This window comes from Rhinatrema bivittatum, chromosome 2 (genome assembly GCF_901001135.1).
Source record: "Rhinatrema bivittatum chromosome 2, aRhiBiv1.1, whole genome shotgun sequence".
NCBI classification, from domain to species: domain Eukaryota; kingdom Metazoa; phylum Chordata; class Amphibia; order Gymnophiona; family Rhinatrematidae; genus Rhinatrema; species Rhinatrema bivittatum.
The window spans coordinates 648783584-648806226 of record NC_042616.1 but is presented as its reverse complement, the minus strand read 5'-3'; the positions used below and the strand labels follow the sequence as shown (position 1 = coordinate 648806226).

Sequence of the window (22643 nt, the reverse complement as noted above, 5' to 3'; positions counted from 1 at the left end):
CAAATTTAAGTGTCTAGCAGAATTTTCCAATTGCTCAATTTTCCTATGAGTCAAATTTTTATCCTGAACCAAGGCCATAATGAAAATATATAAGGAAAGAAAAAATTAAAAAAAGACCACAATATATCATCAAAGTTCAGTCCTCAATCAAGCGGGGGGGATACATAATCAATATAGCAACATCTAAAGTAGGGAATAAACAAAACTAAGGACATACCAGAAAAGCTAAATTTATTACCAGAACCCCAGAGGCCTTAACTATTAATATCAATAGTTTTAACTATAAGGAATGTATCTAAATGAGCTGGGTCAGTAAAAATAAATTTATTCCCTTAAAATATGAACCATTTGCATGGAAGCTTTAGAAAACTTTAAGAAAAAAAGACGCTTCCCGAGCTAACACCTGCTGTTTATAAAGCAGTACATTTTTCCTCCTAATCTGAGTGTCTCTAGCAAAATCTGGGTATATTTGAATTTTCTGACTACGGAATTTCTCATTTCCATACTTAAAAGTATTGTTTAATGACCAAATCTTTGTCAACATCCAAAACAAAAGGCACAATAAGAGTGTTGATATATTATTGTTAGAGCTTTGTAGGAATTCAGAAACATCTAAACTCTCAAGTGGGGTTAAAACATCATATGCTCCCTCGTTACTGGCATCCTTCTTCATAGTTGACAAATAATAACATTTAGAACGTATCAATTCCTTATCGGGTGCAAATTGCAAAACCTCTCGAGCATATTTCTTAAATAACTCCTTAGGTGCTAATAATCTTGTTTTAGGGAAATTTAGCAATCTTAAATTTCTAGCCCTAATCACATTTTCCAACAATTCACATTTATTATGTAATATCAAATTATCTTTGATATTAGCAACTGCAGTAGATTGTAAATTAGTAACAGTTATAGTAGATACTTGAGACTCAAAGGAATCCAGTCTCTTCTCTAATTCAGACAATTTAGATGAGGTCCCAGAGGAAAGATAACAAAGCTGAGATATAGTCTGAGCCAAAAATGATTCTGTTCATGAGACAATTCTCCAGATGTCTCTTAAAGTGATCCTAAAAGACTCTGACAAATTTTCCCCTATCATAGTCTCTCCCAACTGTTACATAGGTGAAACTGACAAGGGTACCAGAATCCTGGTTAAACTTTTTCCAGAGACCCCACTACCCAATATAGGTGGAAAAGAATTAGGGCCTCCCATCTCAATTTCGGAGACACAGGAGATCCGGCCAAGATGCTGGAATTTATAGCCCCGGCACCTCGAGATGAAGCCTTAACAGGCCGACTCCTCCTCAAGGGTCCTCCACTCCCCTGGAGTGGAGGACCCTTGAGGAGGAACGGCAGCTTCGGGGCAGCTTCGGGGCAGCTGGTATGCCTCTCGCAGCCCCTGAGATTTGCACATTTCAGCCATTCCTTTTACTAGCAAACCAATATCTGAAGCACAGTTAGAAATAGCAGAGTCCATTCGAGTGAGCACAGACCAGATGTTGTCTAAAGAAACCTCTAAGGATCTTACCAGCAACAGAAGAGGTTTACTTGAAAACTGAAGACTCTCCCAGGTGGAACCTCTGGGGGTAACGGAAGCCGGCAGAGCCTCATCGACCTGCACTCTGCTTTCTTCAGCAGCCGCAGCACCTTTTTCCTGTAGCATTACCATCCAGGTCCCGCTTCCCTCTACAACATCAACAACAGTCAACTGACCTGTGAGCAAGGACCCCAGCAGTTCAGGCTGACTCAGAGGAAGATGTTCAGGGAGTGAAAGGTATAACAGCCAGACCCTGGGAATCCAGGTCTCCCTGCATCCAGACTCCAGTGGGCTCAACCCCCTTGCAATCTCTGGAACAGGGCTCAGCGCAAAATTCAGCATTTTGTTGTCAGGCAAAAGGGGTGCTGATTCAGAGGGGAAATTCTCACGTGACCCTTGCGCTTAGGAGGCATATTATCCAGAGGCAAAAAAGAGCACACAATCACTGTGGTAAATCATTATGCTGCCATCTTGGCTCTGCCCCAAAACCCAGATGTATTTAAATACAGAGCATGCAGATAAAAATGACTCTGAACTGCCGGTATCACCTGATAATAAGCAAGTTGTGGGTGCGTATAAAAATACTACTTTAAAATGCCTGTATGCAAATGCAAGACGTTTGTAAAATAAGACTGGAGAATTAGAATATATGGTGCTAAAGGAAGATATAGGCATCTCAGAGATCTGGTGGAAGGAGGATAACCAAGGGGACCGTAGTATCAGGATACAAATTATATCATCATGACAGAGCAGATAAAATTGGTGGCATTCTATGTTAAGGATTGCTTAGATTCAAGAAAGATAAAGGCTTTCCTGGCGACAAACTTCACTGAGGAATCCTTATGGATAGAAATTCAAATGATAAAAGGGAAGAGTATGTAGTGAGGATATTATACTGTCCACCTGGCCAGGATGAGGAAAAAGACTATAAAATCCTAATAGAGATTAGACGGGCAACACAGTTATAATGGGAGACTTTAATTGCCTGAGTGTTTATTAGGGATGTGAATCGTTTTACGACGATTAAAATTATCGTCCGATAATTTTAATATCGTCTTAAACCGTTATGAAACACAATACAATAGAGATTCTAACGATTTATCGTTATAAATCGTTAGAATCGTGAGCCGGCACACTAAAACCCACTAAAACCCACCCCCGACCCTTTAAATTAAATCCCCCACCCTCCCGAACCCCCCCCCAAATAACTTAAATTACCTGGTGGTCCAGCGGCGGTCCGGAACGGCAGCGGTCCGGAACGGGATCCTGCTATTGAATCTTGTTGTCTTCAGCCGGCGCCATTTTCCAAAATGGCGCCGAAAAATGGCGGCGGCCATAGACCAACAGGATTCGACGGCAGGAGGTCCTTCCGGACCCCCGCTGGACTTTTGGCAAGTCTTGTGGGGGTCAGGAGGCCCCCCCCAAGCTGGCCAAAAGTTCCTGGAGGTCCAGCGGGGGTCAGGGAGCGATTTCCCGCCGCGAATCGTTTTCCGTACGGAAAATGGCGCCGGCAGGAGATCGACTGCAGGAGGTCGTTCAGCGAGGCGCCGGAACCCTCGCTGAACGACCTCCTGCAGTCGATCTCCTGCCGGCGCCATTTTCCGTACGGAAAACGATTCGCGGTGGGAAATCGCTCCCTGACCCCCGCTGGACCTCCAGGAACTTTTGGCCAGCTTGGGGGGGGCCTCCTGACCCCCACAAGACTTGCCAAAAGTCCAGCGGGGGTCCGGAAGGACCTCCTGCCATCGAATCCTGTTGGTGTATGGCCGCCGCCATTTTTCGGCGCCATTTTGGAAAATGGCGCCGGCTGAAGACAACAAGATTCAATAGCAGGAGCCCGTTCCGGACCGCTGCCGTTCCGGACCGCCGCTGGACCACCAGGTAATTTAAGTTATTTGGGGGGGGGGTTCGGGAGGGTGGGGGATTTAATTTAAAGGGTCGGGGGTGGGTTTTAGCGGGTTTTAACGATTTTAGCGGGTTTTAACGATTTTAACGATTTATCACGATATTTTACCCCCCCCAAACGGCAACAATACGATTCCCTCCCCCTCCCAGCCGAAATCGATCGTTAAGACGATCGAGGACACGATTCACATCTCTAGTGTTTATTGTGTAAATGTTACATCGGGACATGTAGGGGAGGTAAAGTTTCTAGATGCCACTAATGACTGCTTCATGCAAATGTTGGCAACTAGAGGGTTAACTATAATCTACCTAGTTTTCAGTGAAACACAGGACCTAGCACAAGAAATAAAAGTGGTGGATCCGATTGGCACCAGTGAACATAACGTATTGAAATTTGACATAATTGGAGGACGAATACTAAGAAAACCTACTGCAGTAGCATTTAACTGTAAAAAGGGAGACTATGATAAAATGAGGAAATGAGGAAATTGGTTAGAAATAAACTTGCAGGAGGTGTGGACACTGTTAAAAATTACCATCCTTGAGGTCCAGTCAAAATGTATTCTGTGAATTAAAAAGGTTGAAGGAAAACCAAATGACTGTGGCGTGGTTTAATAGTGAGGTAAAAGAGGCAATTAAAGCAATAAGGGCATTATTCAAAACATGGAAAGCAAACTCAAATGAGGAAAACAGGAAAGAGCATAAACACTGGCAAGTTAGACATTATAAGAAAGTAATTAAGCAGGCTAAGAGAGAATTTGCAAAGAAGCTTGCTATATAGGTAAAAATATTTTCCAACTGCATTCAAAGCAAATCACCTGTAAGTGTTATGACTGTCGCTGCCTGACGTCTCCACTCCGCCCTCCTTACCTCTCTGGCGACTCCTCCCGTGATTGACGAAGGTTTGGCTGTTGCGGCGTCTGCCTGCCGTCCTCTCCGGCGTCCCTGGTCCGGCTTGGGCACTGCCTCCCGCCATGCTGTCCAGCTGCCATAGGGCGAGCGCGCCACGCGGCCCTGCTTCAAATACTTTCTTTGGCGTGAACCTCAGGGGCGTCCCCCTGTGATGACATCACGCATCCTGGATACAAAAGGCCTACACTACTGCTAGCTAATCGAGTTAGCAACAGGTATTCATACTGGTGAACTCCTTAAGGATGGGATTCGCTCTCCGTACCTAGCTACTCTGCCTCTCCATTATTGGACTTACTTTATTTGGGGTACCCGCTCCTCGGGGGCCTCTCTCTTCTCTTTCAGGTCGCTGTCTGGAAACGGTACTCGCTCCTCGAGGGCCCATGTTCCCGACTCGCTGCCTGGACTTCACTTCTGCCTGGAAGATACCGCTGTCTACACCATCAGTGAGTTACTATCTACTGCTCTCAGAGCTGTTCCCTGGAACCAGGTACTCACTCCTTGAGGGCTTGCCTCTACTCCAGATCCTGTGATTCCTACTGAGAGAAACTGCTGTGTGAGTACTCAACCTACGAGGCTCTATTCCAGAACCCTGCATATACTTCATTGTACTCACTATCTCAGTTTCTTTTCACCACAGCACAGCCATTGTGGGATCACTATTCCAGAGCCCTGAGGGACTACAAGCCCAGCTGGGCTTCATCTCTGCTCACTACTGCCACCTGTGGTGGCTCCTCAATACTGTTAATAAAAGTTCTATCTGTGTTGTGTGTCCTAAAGCTGAGCCTGACCTGTGGCCCCTCACGGGACTTCCCCCCGATGGCGTGGTCAGCAGCCACAGTGTCCAAGGGTCCACCCAAAACCTTACAAACAATAACAGATTGCTAACTCCATGGATCTGGCACAGCTCAATGCCTTGCAGGCCATTCCGGGCCTGGCCCTGCACATTTCTGAACAGCAAGACACATTGGAGAAACTCACTTCAGTGTTTCATCAGCTGCACACATAGAAGACCCAAGGTGCTAATTCCAGCAATGAAGGTCAGTTACATGAAGTAACTTTAAAGACTGCTGTACCACTGGCTGCTCCAGTTTGTTTCTCGGGAGAGATTCAGAAGACCAGGGGCTTTTTAAACCAGTGCTGCATGCATTTTGCATTACAGCCTTCTCAATTCCCCACAGCTTTTTCCAAGACTACTTACATTCTATCTTATCTTGATGGAAGGGCCTTGTCTTTGGCCTCTACACTGTGGGAACACAAGGATCCTATTTTGCAGGACATAGATGGATTTTTGGACTTATTTAAATCCGTTTTTGATGATCCTGCTCAAGTGACCGTTGCCGGTTCTGCTCTATTGGATCTGAAGCAAGGCAACCGACCACTGGCTGATTTTGCGATAGAGTTTAAGACTCTAGCTATAGAACTCTGCTGGGACCCCAAATGCCTGAAGACCCTCTTCTTCAGAGGCCTGGATGCTTGCTTGAAAGACGAGCTGGCTGCTCATGAAACACCTGACTCGCTGGATGAACTAGTGACTTTGGCTACTAGGATCGATCACCGGCTTTGTGATAAAGTGAAAGAGCTCCGGCCTAATAGAGGACTTGGTCAGAAGGAGGCTAGTGCTAAACCTGCACCTCGGATGGTTCCAGTAATTCCTGCTGCCAGTGGAGATGAACCGATGCAACTTGGTCGCTGACATTTGACTTCCAAAGAGAGAAGACTTCGGAAGAGGCATGGTCTATGCATGTACTGTGGACAGACTGGTCACGATGTCCCAACATGCCCAATTTCATCCGTGAAACGGACGGGCCTAAGTCCTGCAGGAGGACTGTTCTTAGACCTTACTACGTCTTCTCCTCCGCTCTCTCTCCCAGTCTCCTTGATCTGCGGACCATCTAAGGTTCAAACTATTGCCCTGGTGGATTCAGGGGCAGGAGGCAACTTTATTCTTCGACGCCTAATGGAACATCTGAGGATTCCCCTCATCACCTTGAAGGTTCCACTACTCCTATCCTCCATCCATGGAGAGCCCTTACCGGGTGACATGACTTGCCAAACTGTACCGGTAATTCTCTGCACCGGAGCTCTCCATATTGAGTCAATTCCCTTCTTTGTGTTAGAGAAGGCCATGCACCCTATCGTCCTGGGGTTACCCTGGTTGCAGTCGCACCAACCCCAATTTGACTGGGCATCCTTGGAACTCTCCCACTGGGGCCCAGGTTGTCATGGGAAGTGCCTTAAGGAGATTGCTTCTGTCATCTGCATGCCTATTACTCCAGTGATGCCAGGACTGCCGCCCCAATATGCATCTTTTAGTGATGTGTTTTCCAAAGAAGCTGCTGACATCCTTCCTCCGCATAGGTCCTATGACTGTGCCATAAGACTGAAACCCAATACTGAATCTCCTAAAGGACGTGTCTATCCACTCTCAGCAATTGAGAACAAGGCGATGTCCGAATACATCGAGGAGAATTTAAAGAAGGGGTTTATTAGACCGAAGTCTCCAGCCGGCGCAGGCTGCTTCTTTGTGGGGAAGAAGGATTGTACCCTATGTCCTTGTATCAATTACCGAGGTCTGAACGAGATCACGATTAAAGACCGCTACCCCCTGCCTTTAATCTCAGAGCTGTTTGACCGGCTTCAGGGAGCCAAAATATTCTCAAAACTTGACCTGAAGGGGGGCAGAAGGAAAGTTCCCTCCGAGGCCGCTCCAGTTTCGGAGCAGCCTTGGAGGGAACGGGGAAAGCCAGCAGGGCTCCCCAAGAGCTCTGCGCACGCAAGGTGCATTATTGTGCACCCCCTTGCACACGCCGACCCTGGATTTTATAACATGTGCACGGCTGCGCGCGCATGTTATAAAATCGGGCGTTCATTTGTGCGCGCCGTGTTGCACGCACAAATATACGCCCACGTGTAGGTATTAAAATCCGGCCCTGTATGTATATTAAAAGTTTGAGGCTTTAACTTTTTAAAGACTTACAGTTCCATTAGAGTAGGTAAATGTTATCTAGACTTAATTTCCATATATTCTTCTGAGGCAGAATTTCTGGACTATCTTTGTTGTTTGCAAATTCATCAAAGTCTTCTGGAAGTTTGCATTTTAATGTCTCCCCATCCACATATAACATGTCTAATATACCCAAACCATGGGGAAAAATGTACTGAAGGAGGACATTTTCCCTTCTAAATGTCAGTTTTTGCTAATTGATGATGCTTTAGCAGAAACTGACATTTCTTTAACCTTATTATTGAGATTATATTATCAATCATTCTGGGTCCCTAGATTCTAGTGTGAATTGGCCTGTCTTAAGATTTATATTGCATGACTAATTAACTAATGGCACTCTCAGATGGGTGGAAAAATTCCAAGCACCTTATTGTCCAGGCAAAGTTTGATTCCTGACACCTCCTGCCAGATTTGACCTGCAGCTTCTGTTTGTTTTTAAGGTTTTAATGTTTTTAATAAATCAATAAATGGCAATGAAAATACTCAAAGTGCAGAATTAGAAAGATAGAAATTATTTCATGCAGCCATGTGTCATAGTACAGTCTGTTACAACTTACAAGTATAAAACATTTCACCCATAATATAGTGCAGTTTTGTGTGTTCACAGTCAAATTAAGGGTGAATAGATCAAATGATAAGCATAGATGCTAGAACTATAATAATCCTAAATGCCAAACAAACCCACTTTTCTCCCTCCCCCCATACTTGTTTCAAACAATCTCAGATCAAAAGAAACATTTCAAAAATTACTTTAGGAGATTTGAAAAAAACATTGGAATTATGCTCAGTTCTCAGTGGCCCTAATTAGCAAATACTGAAATTCTTTTGAATTTCTATTTAAGCAAAAACACAAGTCTCAAATATATTTGGAAAATCCTCCATTAATTCAGAAGTTGATTTCTCAAAACAGTAGGTTTCCTAGTCTTGTATCCATGCTTTGACGGGAGGCTTAGCAAAACAGTTCTGTCTTGTCACCAGGGGCGGATTGGCCTATCGGGGGATTCGGCTTCCCCCGCCTAGCTGGTCACGTGGTCTTGTCAGCGTGGCTCTTCCTCAGTCCAGCCTCAGCGCCTCCCAGCCCCTGCTGGGAGGCGCTGAGGCTGGACTGAGGAAGGCTGGACTGAAGGGGCTGGGAGGGGCCGAAGTCCAGCCTCCCAGCCCCTGCTGGGAGGCTGGACTTCGGCCCCTGCTGGAGACCAAGCCAGCAGGGGCCGAAGAAATAAAAATTGAGGCCGGCGGAGGCCAAAGAAAAGAAGATCATCCAGCCCCCGTGGGAGACCAAGCTGGCGGGGGCCGAAGAAATTAAAATTGAGGCCGGCGGGGGCCGAAGAAGTGAACACCGGTGCTGTTAACCGCTGCCAGAGACCAGCTGTTCAGCTGGGGGGTCTTAGATCAGAAGGGTGCTTCTGTGTGTATGTGAGAAAGGAACGGTGCTTCTGTGTGTGTATGTGTGTATGTGAGAAAGGAATGGTGCTTCTGTGTGTGTGTGTGTGTGTGTGTGTGTGTGTATGTGAGAAAGGAATAGTGCTTCTGTGTGTGTGTGTATGTATGTGAGAAAGGAATGGTGCTTTTGTGTGTGTTTGTGTGTACGTGAGAAAAGAATGGTGCTTCTGTGTGTGAGTCAGGGAGGGTGCTTGTGTGAGCCAATGTGTGTGTGTGAGAGAGAGATGGAGCATGTTTTTGGCTGGCTTGTGGCTGTGAGAGAGAGGGCATGTGTGTGATTGAGCCTGTTTGTAAGTGAGTTAGAACGTGTGTGATTGAGAGCTTGTGCGTAAGTGAAATAGAGAGAACATGTGTGTGATTGAAATCCTGTGTGTAAGAGGGAGCGAGAGCATTGTGTGATTGAGAGAGACTGGCCAGAGAGGTGACGTGTGTATGTGTGAGACTGATCAGGGAGATGACTGGTATGTGTGTGCTTGTGTGTGTGTGTGTGTGTGTGTGTGTGTGTGTGTGTGTGTGTGTGTGTGTGAGAGAGAGAGAGAGAGACTGGTTGGGGAGATGATTGGTGTGTGAGAGACAGAAACTGGTCTTGAGGGTATGACTGGTGTGTGTGTGAGTGAGAGAGAGAGAGAGAGAAGAGACTGGTTGTGGTCCCTAAGGAAGAGGACCGTGAGGACAGCTTCAGCAGCTACTGCTGCTTCTGGTGTGGCCTGCAAGGGAAAGAAGTTGGAGAACTGCTGGAGAGGGTAAGTAAAGGTAGCTTTTTAAGTTCATTTTTCTTGATTGACTACCATTTTAATTATTGGGTAGTATGTGATGTGTCTGCTGTTTGAAATATTTTATTGGTGTTTGGTAAAAGTTTCAAAATTTGCTTGAGTCTTTAATTATTGGATAATCTATTCATCAGCTGTTCTGAAATTATTTTATTAGTATGATTTTATAATTATGATTCATAATTCATATATCTTGATTTTATTGATTGTTTCATTTTACAGTTTAGTTTTTTGTCTACACATTTCTATTTATACTTTGTGGCTTTATTCTGTATTTGGTGAGAGTTTGTGTTCTGCATGCAAAGACTGAGATGAAGCATTCTTTTAGCATGTGGTTTCTCTGTAGGGATCTGTAGTAGCTTGGCCTGTTCTGTTTTCCTGTTAGGTGTATTGATATTTTAGATTCTGGTGTAATATTTGTGGTATTCTTTTCATAGGTGGGGTTGTTATTCTTTGAGTTTTGGCAAATAGTACTGTGTTGATACGGGAGGACCATGCCGAAATATAGGGGTGTGTACATATATATGTAAATTATATATGTACATTATATATGTAAATTATATTGTATATGTAATTGGATACCCATGAGCCAGTATGGAGAAAAATCCCCCGGGCCACTATTTTCCTACAATCTGCCCCTGCTTGTCACAATGGAGTTCATAGGTTTTCAGACTCAATTCCAAATCTCAGTGACACGGCCCGTTGAGACAGGAGTACCTTAAAGAGGCCATTTGTTCTGAGGTCACTATATTCACCTGAAGCAGCTACAATTCTCCATCAATTGATCCTTTTGGTGGAGGCAGCTACCAGGACTTTCCAGGCGGAGAGCAGGAAACAGAAGCATAACTGAAGGCCAAGGCTGAAACAGGAAGGAGACCAGGACCGTAGCAAAAACCAGGAGTCAGGAATGTGGGAACACAACATATAAACACAGAAATGACGGTAGAAAAGGACCAAATGGGTCCATCTAGTCTGCCCAGCAAGCTTATAGTAGTATCTGCCGCGTTGTAGAGGTCACCCCCATACTTATCAGTTTCCCAAACCGTAAAAGTCAGGGCCCATGTTGGTTGCTGTCTGATTCCAATTCCCTGTTATGTCATGCTGTTGAAGTAGAGGGCAATGTTGGAGTTGCATCAAAAGTATCAGGCTTATTGGTTAAGGGTAGTAACAGCCGCATCACAAGTTACCCCCATGGTTATTTGATTTCCCAGACCGTAAAAAGTCAGGGTCCTTGTTGGTTTCTGTTTGAATTCAATTCCCCTTTTCCTCTTTTTCCCCTGTTATTGAAGGAGAGAGCAATGATGAAGTTGTATCAACAGTATGAAGGCTTATTGGTTAAGAGTAGTAACCGTCATACCAGCAAGTTACTCCCATGCACATTTTTCTTCATTTCCATCCTCTAGCCTTTAGGTATCCATAGTGTTTATCTATTGCCCCTTTGAATTCTTTCACTGTGTTTGTCTTCACCACCTCCTCCGGAAGGGCATTCCAGGCATCCACCACCTTCTCCGTGAAAAAATATTTCCTGACGTTGGTTCTGAGTCGTCTTTCATGGAGTTTCATTTTGTGACCCCTATTTCTACTGATTTCTTTCCAATGGAAAAGGTTTGTCGATTGTGCATCATTAAAACCCTTTAGGTATCTGAAGGACTGTATTATGATACCTTGCATCTCATTTCCTCCAGGGTATACATATTTAGGTCCTTCAACCTCTTCTCATAATTCATTTGATGGAGACCTCTCACCATTTTGGTCACCCTTCTCTGGACTACCTCCACCCTATCTCTGTCCTTTTTGAGATATAGTATCCAGAACAGAACACAATACTCCAGGTGAGGCCTCACCAAGGACTTGTACAAGGGGTTTATCAACTCCTTTTTCTTACTGGTTATTCCTCTCTCTATGCAGCCCAGCATTCTTCTGGCTTTAGCTATTGCCTTGTCACATTGCTTCGCTGTCTTCAGGTTGCTAATCACTATCACCCCAAGGTCCCTCTCTTGCTCAATGCAGAACAGCCTTTCACCTCCCATCACATACAGCGCTTTTGGATTACTGTACCCCAGATGCATGACTGTACAAAGATATTGAACAGAGCTAGTCCCAATGCTGATCCTTGTGGCACTCCTTTTAACACTGTTCTCTCTTCAGAATAGGTTCCATTTACCATTTCATGCTGTCTTCTATCAGTCAACCAGTTTGTAATCCACCTCTCCACCTTGGCTTACTCCCAAGCTTCTCATTTTATTCACAAGTCTCCTATGTGGGGCCATATCAAAAGCTTTGCTGAAATCCAAGTAGATCACATCAAGCGCTCTTCCTCGATCCAATTCTTTAGTCACCCAATCAAAAAAATCAATCAGATTTGTCTGACAGGATCTTCTCCGATTATAGTCAGGAGGATTGCTGGAACCAAAGTAGATAGTTCACTATCCTTTCCTTCAGCAGTCTCCATTAATTTTCCCACCACTGAGGTGAGGCTAACCGGCCTGTAGTTTCCAGCCTCCTCTCTGCTACTACTCTTGTGAAGCAGAACCACCACTGCTCTTCTCCAGTTCCTCGACACCACTCCCATTTCCAGTAATTTATTGAACAGGTCACACAGTGGACCTGCCAGCACATCTCTGACCTCCCTCAGTATCTTGGAATGAACCTCATCTGGCCCCATGACTTTGTCAATTTTCAGTTTTCCTAGCTCTTCCCATACATTCTCTTCTGTAAACAGAGTTACATCTATCTCATTTCCATCTACAGTCTTGTAAACCAGCAATGGTCCTTCTCCAGGATCTTCTTTAGTGAACACCAAACTGAAGTATTTGTTTAATATTTCCGCCATTATTTCATCTCTCTCCACACAGTGCTTCTTGTCACCTTTCAATTTCACTCTACCATTTCGGGCCTTCCTTCTTTACTTATATATCTGAAAAATATTTTGTCTCCTCTCTTTATCTCTTTGGAAATTCTTTCTTCTGCTTGACATTTTTCTTTCCTGTTTTCTTTCTTTGTCTACCTCATTTTTAATAGATATTCTTCCTTGTGTTCCTTTTTGGGATCCTTGATGCTGTTCTTTTTGCCTTAATTTTATCAGCCACTACCTTAGAGAACCCCTGACACTCTGGCAAGTTCCTAGCTATCACCAGGGAGAAGAGAAACCATTGCCATGCCTAGAAGGGTCTATCTCTCAGTGCTGGAGAGAAAGAGTTAGCACAAGGCTCAGTGGCCTATCAGGCTACAAGAATGGAGTGGCCACCTGTTGGGCATGGTAATGGTTTCTTTTCTCCCTGGTGATAGTGTAGTGCTCTGGAGCACACATTCTAGCATCATTTAATACAACAGATATGTCTTTATAATTAAAAGCGTGATCAATAAAGTTGTCTATCTGTTCATCTCCTGGAACTTTTGCCAAAGACTCAGCTGTTGGTAAATTATGAAATGATAAAGCCATTAACTTTATTAATAAACTATTTTATATATATAAAATATGCCCTTATTGTTAATACAGTTCTATGCTGACTTAAAGGACACATTATATAAATAACCCTGTATTTAACAAGCTTGCTTTAATTCAGTGGGAAGCCATGTCAAATCAATCTCTTTGACTTCTTTGACTGGGTTACCAGTGAATTAGATCAAGAGATAGTTCTTATGATGGTCTAATTACATTTCAGTAAGGCCTTTGGCACTATTCCATACAGGAGACTCATAAACAAACTGGGCAGCCTTGGGGATGGGTTCTAAATTGGTAAACCCAATTAGAAATGGAATGCTTGGTAAACAACAGAGAATAGTGTTAGGTGGAGACCACACTGAGGAGAGGAAGATGATAAGATGGGTGCCAACAGGGATTGGTCCTAGAGTTGACTTTATTTAAAGTTTTCATAAGCAGTGCTGCATAGGGGGATTCTGTTTCAGTCACAGATGTGTTACCTGCTGTATATCTTACAAGTATAAAATAGAAATGGAAATGTATGTCATTTTACAGCTGTGTGCAGGTATGCAACAGCTGTATAGAAGTAGTGGAAAAATAAGGGAGTTAAAAAAAAGCTAGTGTAACAACTGAAATTTAATGCAAAAAAGTGTAGTCTTTTTTTGGAACAAAAAACACAGTGAGGTGAACAGTACTTTGGATTAGGCTAGGGGTGTTTAGCTGCTGGTGAATATCAAGCGTGAGCATGATCTGGGTATGATCGTATCTATTGACCTCAGGGTTACCAATGTGAAAAAGTAGGGGAGTAAGCAGAATGCTGGGGTACATAGAAAGATGTCCAATTAACCGGATAAAGGAGGCAATAATACGTGGACATGCCAATTTTATAACATGCGAACATTAGCATATAAAATCCGAGGGCGCACGCATATGGGCGCCTGATTATATAATTTGTGCACGCATGGGGGGGAATTTTCACAAGATACACGTGTTGACACAATCGGGCCTCCCCCTCAGAGTGCAACTAAACAGCCAGGCTGGCTGCAGCATCAGAGGAAAAATAGCCCCTCTCACTTGATAGGCCACTTCATTGGCGCGCACCTCCCCCCTTGGCTCCCTTGTCCAGGACAAATGTCAAAGGAGTCCCTAAGGTCAGTCAGCACCATTTTAGAACCAGGTGAGGACAAGGTAGGAGCAAGTGGAGATTGTTCCTGCACTCAGAAGACCATTCCTTCACTTGAATAAGCTTTTGGAGACATGGGGCCGAAGTTGACCTCAAATTGGATATTGATTAATTTTGGGGAGCAGGGCTCCTAAAAGGGGATAGGATTATACATTTATGGTCTGCAAGGGGCGAAGTGGTAGAGGTGAGGAGGCTACTAAGACCAGCAAGTAATTTCTCATACACATGGGGGGATACCTCACTTTGACCACCAAGGTCTTTAAGTTCCAGAGGTAGTTTGCTGGCACATGAAGATAACCATACCCTGTTGAGGTGTGGTTATTTATTTTGCAAAAACAGACTCACAAAATCTTTTTCACATGCCCATTTTCACAAACTACTACATGAATTAGCTACTTACAAAATGTGCACAGGGCAAATTAGTGCAACAGGTAAACTGGTGCCATTTTCAAAACAAGAGAAGGGTAGAAAGGAACCTCACTCTCTCCTGCCATGATCTTCTAGTGGCTCCTATTGGAAGGAGTAGGAGTGGGGACTAAGGCAGAGAGTGCATTGGATCTCTGGGCATTTTTGATCTGGGTTTGAGAGGGTGGATGGTAAGGTCCCTCAGCCACTGGAGGCCTTTGATTTTAATTTGATTTATTGACTTGATATTCTACAGTTTCTTACAATATTAAAGAGCAGTCCAGTTCTACCACATAAATTCAGCTCAATGAAATATAAAGCATCAATCATAGTAAAACTATCACGCATCATAATTATAAACATATGAAATATAATTACAATTTAAAAGCCCATAGAACCTATAACAAAATTTAAAACAAATAACCAAGATCTTGCTTTCTTTCTGAATTGAAGATAATTTAATTAAGAACATAAGAAAATGCCATACTGGGTCAGACCAAGGGTCCATCAAGCCCAGCATCCTGTTTCCAACAGTGGCCAATCCAGGCCATAAGAACCTGGCAAGTACCCAAAAACTAAGTCTATTCCATGTTACCATTGCTAATGTCAGAGGCTATTCTCTAAGGGGTAGATTTTCAAACTATGCGAATAGGCCTACTTTTGCTGGCGCATCAGGCGCAAGCAAAAGTACGCTGGATTTTAGTAGATACGTGCGGAGCCGCGCGTATCCACTAAAATCCTGGATCGGCGCGCGCAAGGCTATCAATTCTGTATAGCCGGCGTGCGCCGAGCTGCGCAGCCTACCCCCGTTCCCTCCGAGGCCGCTCCGAAATCGGAGCGGCCTCGGAGGGAGCTTTCTTTTGCCCACCCCTCACCTTCCCCTCCCTTCCCCTACCTAACCCACCCACCCGGCCCTGTCTAAGCCCCCCCCTTACCTTTGTCGGGGGATTTACGCCTCCCAGAGGGAGGCGTAAATCCCCGCGCGTCAGCGGGCCTCCTGCGCGCCGGGACGTGACCTGGGGCCAGGGTCCGGAGGGCGCGGCCATGCCCCCGGGCCGCCCCGGGCCGTAACCACGCCTCCGGGTCCGCCCCCAAAACGCTCCCGGCACGCCCCCTAAACGCCGCGCGGTTCGGGCCCGCCCCCGACACGCCCCCGACATGCCCCCCTCTGAGAACCCAGGACTTACGCGAGTCCCGGGGTCTGCGCGCGCCGGTGAGCCTATGTAAAATAGGCTCACCGGCGCGCAGGGCCCTGCTCACGTAAATCCGGGCGGATTTACGCGAGCAGGGCTCTTAAAATCCGCCCCTAAGTGAACTTAATAGCAGGTAATGGACTTCTCCTTCAACAACCCATCCAATCCTTTTTTAAACACATCTATACTAACTACACTGACCACATCCTCTGGTAACAAATTCCAGAGTTTAATTGTGCGTTGAGTAAAAAAGAACTTTCTCCGATTAGTTTTAAATGTGCCCCATGCTAACTTCATGGTTCCAAAACCTTGGCGCAAAGCAACTGAATGCTGATTGCCATGTGCACTGAAACTGAAGGAACTACTAACACAGATTGTTGGGAAGATCTCAGCATTCTACAAGATTCATACCAAATTAAAGTGTGTGCTAAACACTTGGGCTTTCCCCATTGCAGAAGCTTAAAAGCGAGCCATGAGAAATACGGTACTGGGTCAGACCAAAGGTCCATCAAGCCTAGCCTCCTGTCTCTGACAGAAAACAGGTCAACAAGATCCTAAAGACCATTAAAAGTAGAACTAGCTAAAATTGGTAACCAGTGTAATTCTTTTAAAATTGAGGTCACGTGATCACTTTTTTTTTTTTTTTGCACCTGCAAGTAACTAGGAGTTTAGTTGCAACCTTTGATAATCTTTGCTAAAGGGAATTACAGTAGTTAATTATTGAGGTTACTGGTGCATCAGTTAACGTAGCCAAGTCTGATTTATTCAGATATAGATGTAACTTCTGAACTGAATGTAATTCACCAAAATGCAAATGAGCTCTGTGAGAAATTTGTGGTTTCATTGAAAAAGAAGAATGCAACAAAACTCCCAAATTTAACTCTGTTTGACAATACCGTAAGCCTGATGCCTGTTTATTGAGGTAAAACTTTCAATGAATCATCTATTCTAAAATCCATAACGTGAAATCTCTTCCAGGTTTAGTTGTAATTTACTATGAAATAAGCAGGAATTGTGGGGATGTCAGTTGGGCTACTGGGTGCCTCTGAGCTATTGTCAAAGGGTGGGAAGTCAGTTGGATCACTGGAAACCTGTGATCTGTGTTTGTGGGATTATGTTGGATCCACTGAATCTCTCGATGTTGAGTCTAGAAGAAGGAGAGAAGCTTTGGAGCCCCCAAACCCCTTGTTACTTGTGTGCTGGAGTTGGGGTTGATTGGGGCAAGGAAGTCCCTTTATTTTGGGGCCAGGATGGCTGTTCAGGATGGCATGCTAAATAACTATAGCATGCACTGTAAACTTTAGTGCATAGGCCTCATAGTCCAAACAGTGGACTATATGCAGTTTGGAAAATGTACTAGAAATCAAAGGTGCAAGTTTAAAATTTCAGTCACTGGAAGTGAAGAGTGATTATTTTTAAGAGTTTCTCACCCCTATTTGGATTTTCCTTTTTCTTGAGAAAGAAAAAAGGAAACAGGGGATGGATGTAGTTCCCAAATGGGAGAAGATTTTTATTTTATTTTTAAATTAAATTCTGTCTGACTTCCTGACAAACTTCTGTAAGTGTCAGAGGGACCAGAAATGACCTGGTATCATTATGAGCAATTTACATCTAATACCATAAGGTAAATGTAGGTATCTGTGCCATTTTTCCTGGAGGCGGGGACTTGTGCACATATAGCCACAGCAGCAATGCAAGATCCATAAAGTTAAATACTTAATTGAGCCCTATCTGTGCATTATATTGGTCCCCTTTTCCCATTTCTTTTTTGAGAGAGGGATCATGTAGTAGAGAGGGGATGCTTTAATCCCTGTTGATTTGCCTCGGTATCTATTCTTCTGGGTCTTTTATATTATTTATTTATATTCCACTTTTCGGCACTTCAGAGCATATTACATTCAGAAACTGTAGGTATTTCCCTGTCCCCAGAAGGCTCACAATCTAGGGGGGTTATTTTCCAAGCCGCGATAGGCCCTTATTTAAATTAGGGGGAAGTGAGGAGTTGGGGCAGAGTTAGGGAGGGAATTATGCTAAGTGGCGGTAGCACTGCTGCCGGCGATAATGTTTCGAACTTTATCGCCGGCAGTAGCGCGGGAAATAGCACCACCTTTTACGGTGGCACTATGCCCGCGATAACCTGCAGCTGGCTGCATAGCAGCAGGCAAAACCGCACCACTGTGGTGTGGCCGGCTGCAGGTTATCGCCCAACCGTCCCCTGCTTTGCCCTCCCCCCCCCCCCCCCCCGCCCCCCTGTAGCACAGGGTTCATCGTTCCGGAATGATGAATCCTGGCCTAAGTTTGTACGTGAGGTAATGGAGGGTAAAGTGACAAGAAGTAGCAGTGGGATTTGAACCATAGCCCACTGCTCTAGCCCCATGCTATTCCTTCACTCCATTTCTTTGTTTGCACTGAAAAGTTAATATTATTCACATTGATTTTATTTTTTTTCCCTAAAATACGAATTTGCAGACAGCCTGTTAGGTAAAAGGATTTCGATCATTTTCAGAGGGCAATTGTTAAGTTCATGCCCTGTGTGTGTAACTATTTATGACATGTTTTAAATCCGGAAAAGCCAAAACATAAAGAAGATAGGTCTGACTTTGTTCCCGTTCCATGTTCATATTTGTGAACAAGAAATGGAAGATTGGTTGAGAGTAAATAATTATAGTATAGGCATTTCATAGCAGTGCAAACTAACCCATGTAATGTATACTGAGGCAGATTTTATAAATCTGCGCACACGCGTACTTTTGTTCGCGCAACAGGCGCGAACAAGAGTATGCGGGATTTCAATAGATACGCGTGTATCCATTAAAATCCGGGGTCGGCGCGCGCAAGGCTGCCCAAAATCGAGGCCCCTCCTAAATCGGAGCGGCCTCGGAGGGAACTTTCCTTCGCCCTCCCTTCCCCTACCTACCCCCCCCCCCCCGGCCCTATCTAAACCTCCCCCCTACCTTTGTCGGCAAAGTTACGCCTGCTTCCAGCAGGCGTAACTTTGCGCGCGCCGGGCCGGCTGCCGCGCTCCAAGTTCCGATCCGAGGGCTGGTCTGGAGGCCGTGGCCATGCCCCCGGAACGCCCCCAGGCCAAAACCATGCCGTCACTCGCGGCCTGCCCCCGAAACCATGCCTCACTCGCGGCACGCCCCGACACGCCCCTCCATGCAAGCCCCTGGACTTGCGTACGTCCCAGGGCTTGCGCGCGCTGCCGAGCCTATGCAAAATAGGCTCGGCGCGCTCAGGGGGGTTTGGGGTAGGTTTTCGGGGGTATCGTACGCGCGTACCCCTTTGAAAATCTACCCCACTGTGTACACAAAATGAGAAAACCTGGGCTTTGGTGTATTAGATAGGAATCTGGAAAACCAGGGAAATTGAAAGAGGATGATATGAGAGACAAGCTGGAACAATGTGGTCAATCAAGGGAAGATAATCTAACATCCATGAAATTTCAAGCTTGTCATCCCATCAGTGGCTCATGTGTGTGCTCATCGTCTCCTATGCTGTACGGTAATAGTCAGCACTCCAGTGACAGAACCTCAGGGATATGGGAGGACTGAACTCCTTGAAAACTGAAATTCCACATAATGTGTATAAAGAAAGAAGCAAATTCAGTTTTAGGGGTCTTTTTTTTAAGTTTTAATTTAAGAGCAATAATCTTAGCTAATTCTTCCTTAGACCCTTTCTAGTTGCAGTGATGCATCTAGAATACACAAACTATTATATAACACCATTGTAAATTCTCAGGCAACTGTTGGTGACTTTGCAATTCAAAATTTCCCTGGAAAGTAAATAGTGTTTTCTGATTTGGAAAGCTTAATAAGTATCCCAATAGGCATATAAAATGCCAAGCAGATGTTTTGCACATAGTTTTGACTTAGCTGCAACAAACCCCACACGTACAAAATACTCACTGGATTTGCTAAAATGAGGGTAGTTTGATTACCTCGTATAGATTAGGATACCATATTCCAGTTAGTACTTATTTGCACTCATGGATGGCCTATTTTTTCCCAGACATAGCCTACCTTCTGTTGAGAAAATTACTGATTTTTTGGCCTGAGTTCTTATTTATTTATTTATTTATTTATTTATTTATTTATTACTTACTTACTTACTTACTTACTTACTTACTTACGTACTTACTTACTGGTTTTATATACCGTCATTCGGTGTAGCCATCACAATGGTTTACAACAGCAATAAAATTACAATAAAATAACTAAAATCACATTTATACAAAATAAAATAAAAATATTAAATTAAAAAATTAAGATAAAATAACATAACAATAAGTATAAAAGACAATAAAAGACAGGAAACAGTGAGTAGGATTAAATGGACAATTTTCTCAGTGGAAGGGAGTGGGCAGTGGAGTGCCTCAGGGATCTGTATTGGGACCCTTACTTTTCTATATATTTATAAATGATCTGGAAAGAAATACGATGAATGAGGTAATCAAATTTGTAGATGATACAAAATTGTTCAGAGTAGTTAAATCACAAGCAGATTGTGATAAATTGCAGGAAGACCTTGTGAGACTGGAAAATTGAGCATCAAAATGGCAGATGAAATTTAATGTGGATAAGTGCAAGGTGATGCATATAGGGAAAAATAACCCATGCTATAATTACACAATGTTGGGTTCCATTTTAGGTGCTACTACCCAAGAAAGAGATCTAGGCGTCATAGTGGATAACACATTGAAATTGTCGGTTCAGTGTGCTGCAGCAGTCAAAAAAGCAAACAGAATGTTGGGAATTATTAGAAAGGGAATGGTGAATAAAACAGAAAATGTTTCTGTATCGCTCCATGGTGAGAACACACTTTGAATACTGTGTATAATTCTGGTCACCGCATCTCAAAAAAGATATAATTGCAATGGAGAAGGTACAGAGAAGGGCAACCAACATGAGAAGGGGAATGGAACAGCTCCCCTATGAGGAAAGACTAAAGAGGTTAGGACTTTTCAGCTTGGAGAAGAGACGGCTGAGGGGGGACATGATAGAGGTGTTTAAAATCATGAGACAGATGTGAATCGGTTATTTACTCTTTCAGATAATAGAAAGACTAGGGGGGCACTCCATGAAGTTAGCATGTGGCACATTTATAACTAATCAGAGAAAGTTCTTTTTCACTCAACGCACAATTAAACTCTGGAATTTGTTGCCAGAAGATGTGGTTAGTGCAGTTAGTATAACTGTGTTTAAAAAAGGATTGAATAAGTTCTTGGAGGAGAAGTCCATTACCAGCTGTTAATTAAGTTGACAGCCACTGCTATTACTAGCAACAGTAACATGGAATAAGCTTAGTTTTTGGGTACTTGCCAGGTTCTTATGGCCTGGATTGGCCACTATTGGAAACAGGATGCTGGGCTTGATGGACCCTTGACCTGACCCAGTATGGCATGTTCTTATGGTCTTATTTTATACTTGAGAGCATAAAGCGAGGAAGAACAGTAGTTGGTAAAATGAGTATACTTTCAAAAATAAAATAAAATGAAATGGATCTTAATAACATTATAAAAGCAGAGAACAGGACATAAAAGTAGCAGGATGGGGCGTAAGTGTGTCTCAATGGGAATCATTAAAAGCCTTTTATAAAAAGTCAGGTTTTGACCTCTTTTTTGAATATAATACTACAGTAGCTGAATGTAATCCACTTTGAAGTGCTGAAAAAGTGTGAAAAGCGGAATATAAAAATCTAAAATAAAAAGTAAAAAGTAAAAATATTTTAAAATTTGGCTGTAGGCATGTTTCAGTGGGTAGTGAGTTCCATATTTTTCGGCTTGCAAGATACATTGCACGTTCTTTTACCTGCGATAGATGTGCCGAGCGTGCTGACGGAATAGATAATAAACCTTTATTAGCGGAGCAGAGGTTTATTTATTTATTTATTTATTTAGCATTTTTATATACCGACGTTCTCGATACAAATATCAAATCAGGTCGGTTTACATAAAACAAAACAATTGCGGTTTCTTTGAGGTCTATGAATTTTAATTGCCATGTTGAGCCAGTCTGTCTGTTCTCTGTAAATGATTTTATGAATAATTGTTAAGATCTTGTATTCTATCCTAAATTTTATGGGAAGCTAGTGTAGGGATATCAGCACCGGAGTGATATGCTCATATTTCTTAGATAGCAGTTAAGATTCTAGCTGCTGAATTCTGCAATATTTGTAGTGGATGAATTGTGATGACGGTAATCCAAGTAAGAGAGAATTACAATAGTACAAGTGTAAGCAAGTTGTATGCCAACAAATGGTGCATCCCTAGCCCTGGGATGCTGCAGTGTTAATGACATTTCTTTCCCCCTCATAAATGATTTATATTGTTGGAGAGCCTTTCTTTTCAAGTCATGTTTAAGGGCAAATAAACTCAAAGAGTTGTAATCAATCAGCCACAGCCAGGTGCTGATAAAATACAGACTTTATTGCACACTGCAGGTCTGTGTTGTACATTCATTGGGACGTGTAATAAGACTGATGTTGCCACACACTGAGCAATGAGCTTACTGTGCTTATAGAGTGGTGATAGCGGACCTTCAGTTGTAAGATAAATAAATGACTAAATATCTGTGACATATATGACACCTCATGATCATGTGAGCTCTTCTGCCCAATCAGTGATCTCCATTTTTAAGTGTTATTTAGTATCGTTAATCAAAGTGCCATGGTTATGTGCAAGAGTGCACTTTGATTATTATTAGGTATTAAGGTACAATCTTGTATGTGAAGAACTCAAGTGTAAAACATTATGATTTCCTTTTCCCCTAGCTAAGAAAAAGAAGCCCAAGCTCTTAAACAAGTTCGACAAAACAATCAAAACTGAACTGGATGCTGCAGAAAAGTTGCGTAAAAAGGTGGGTTCTGAAT

General features: G+C 43.5%; 1 protein-coding gene across 8 annotated transcripts in view; it reads left to right on the top strand.

Moving 5' to 3' along the window:
- Positions 1 to 22643, top strand: part of ASPH (aspartate beta-hydroxylase) — a 508516-nt gene that overhangs the window by 346059 nt on the left and 139814 nt on the right. For all 8 annotated transcript variants that reach the window (XM_029591373.1, XM_029591374.1, XM_029591372.1 and 5 more), the window contains one exon: positions 22545 to 22630. In XM_029591373.1, the coding sequence (XP_029447233.1) occupies positions 22545 to 22630 (86 nt within the window). The remainder of the gene's footprint in view (positions 1 to 22544; positions 22631 to 22643) is intronic.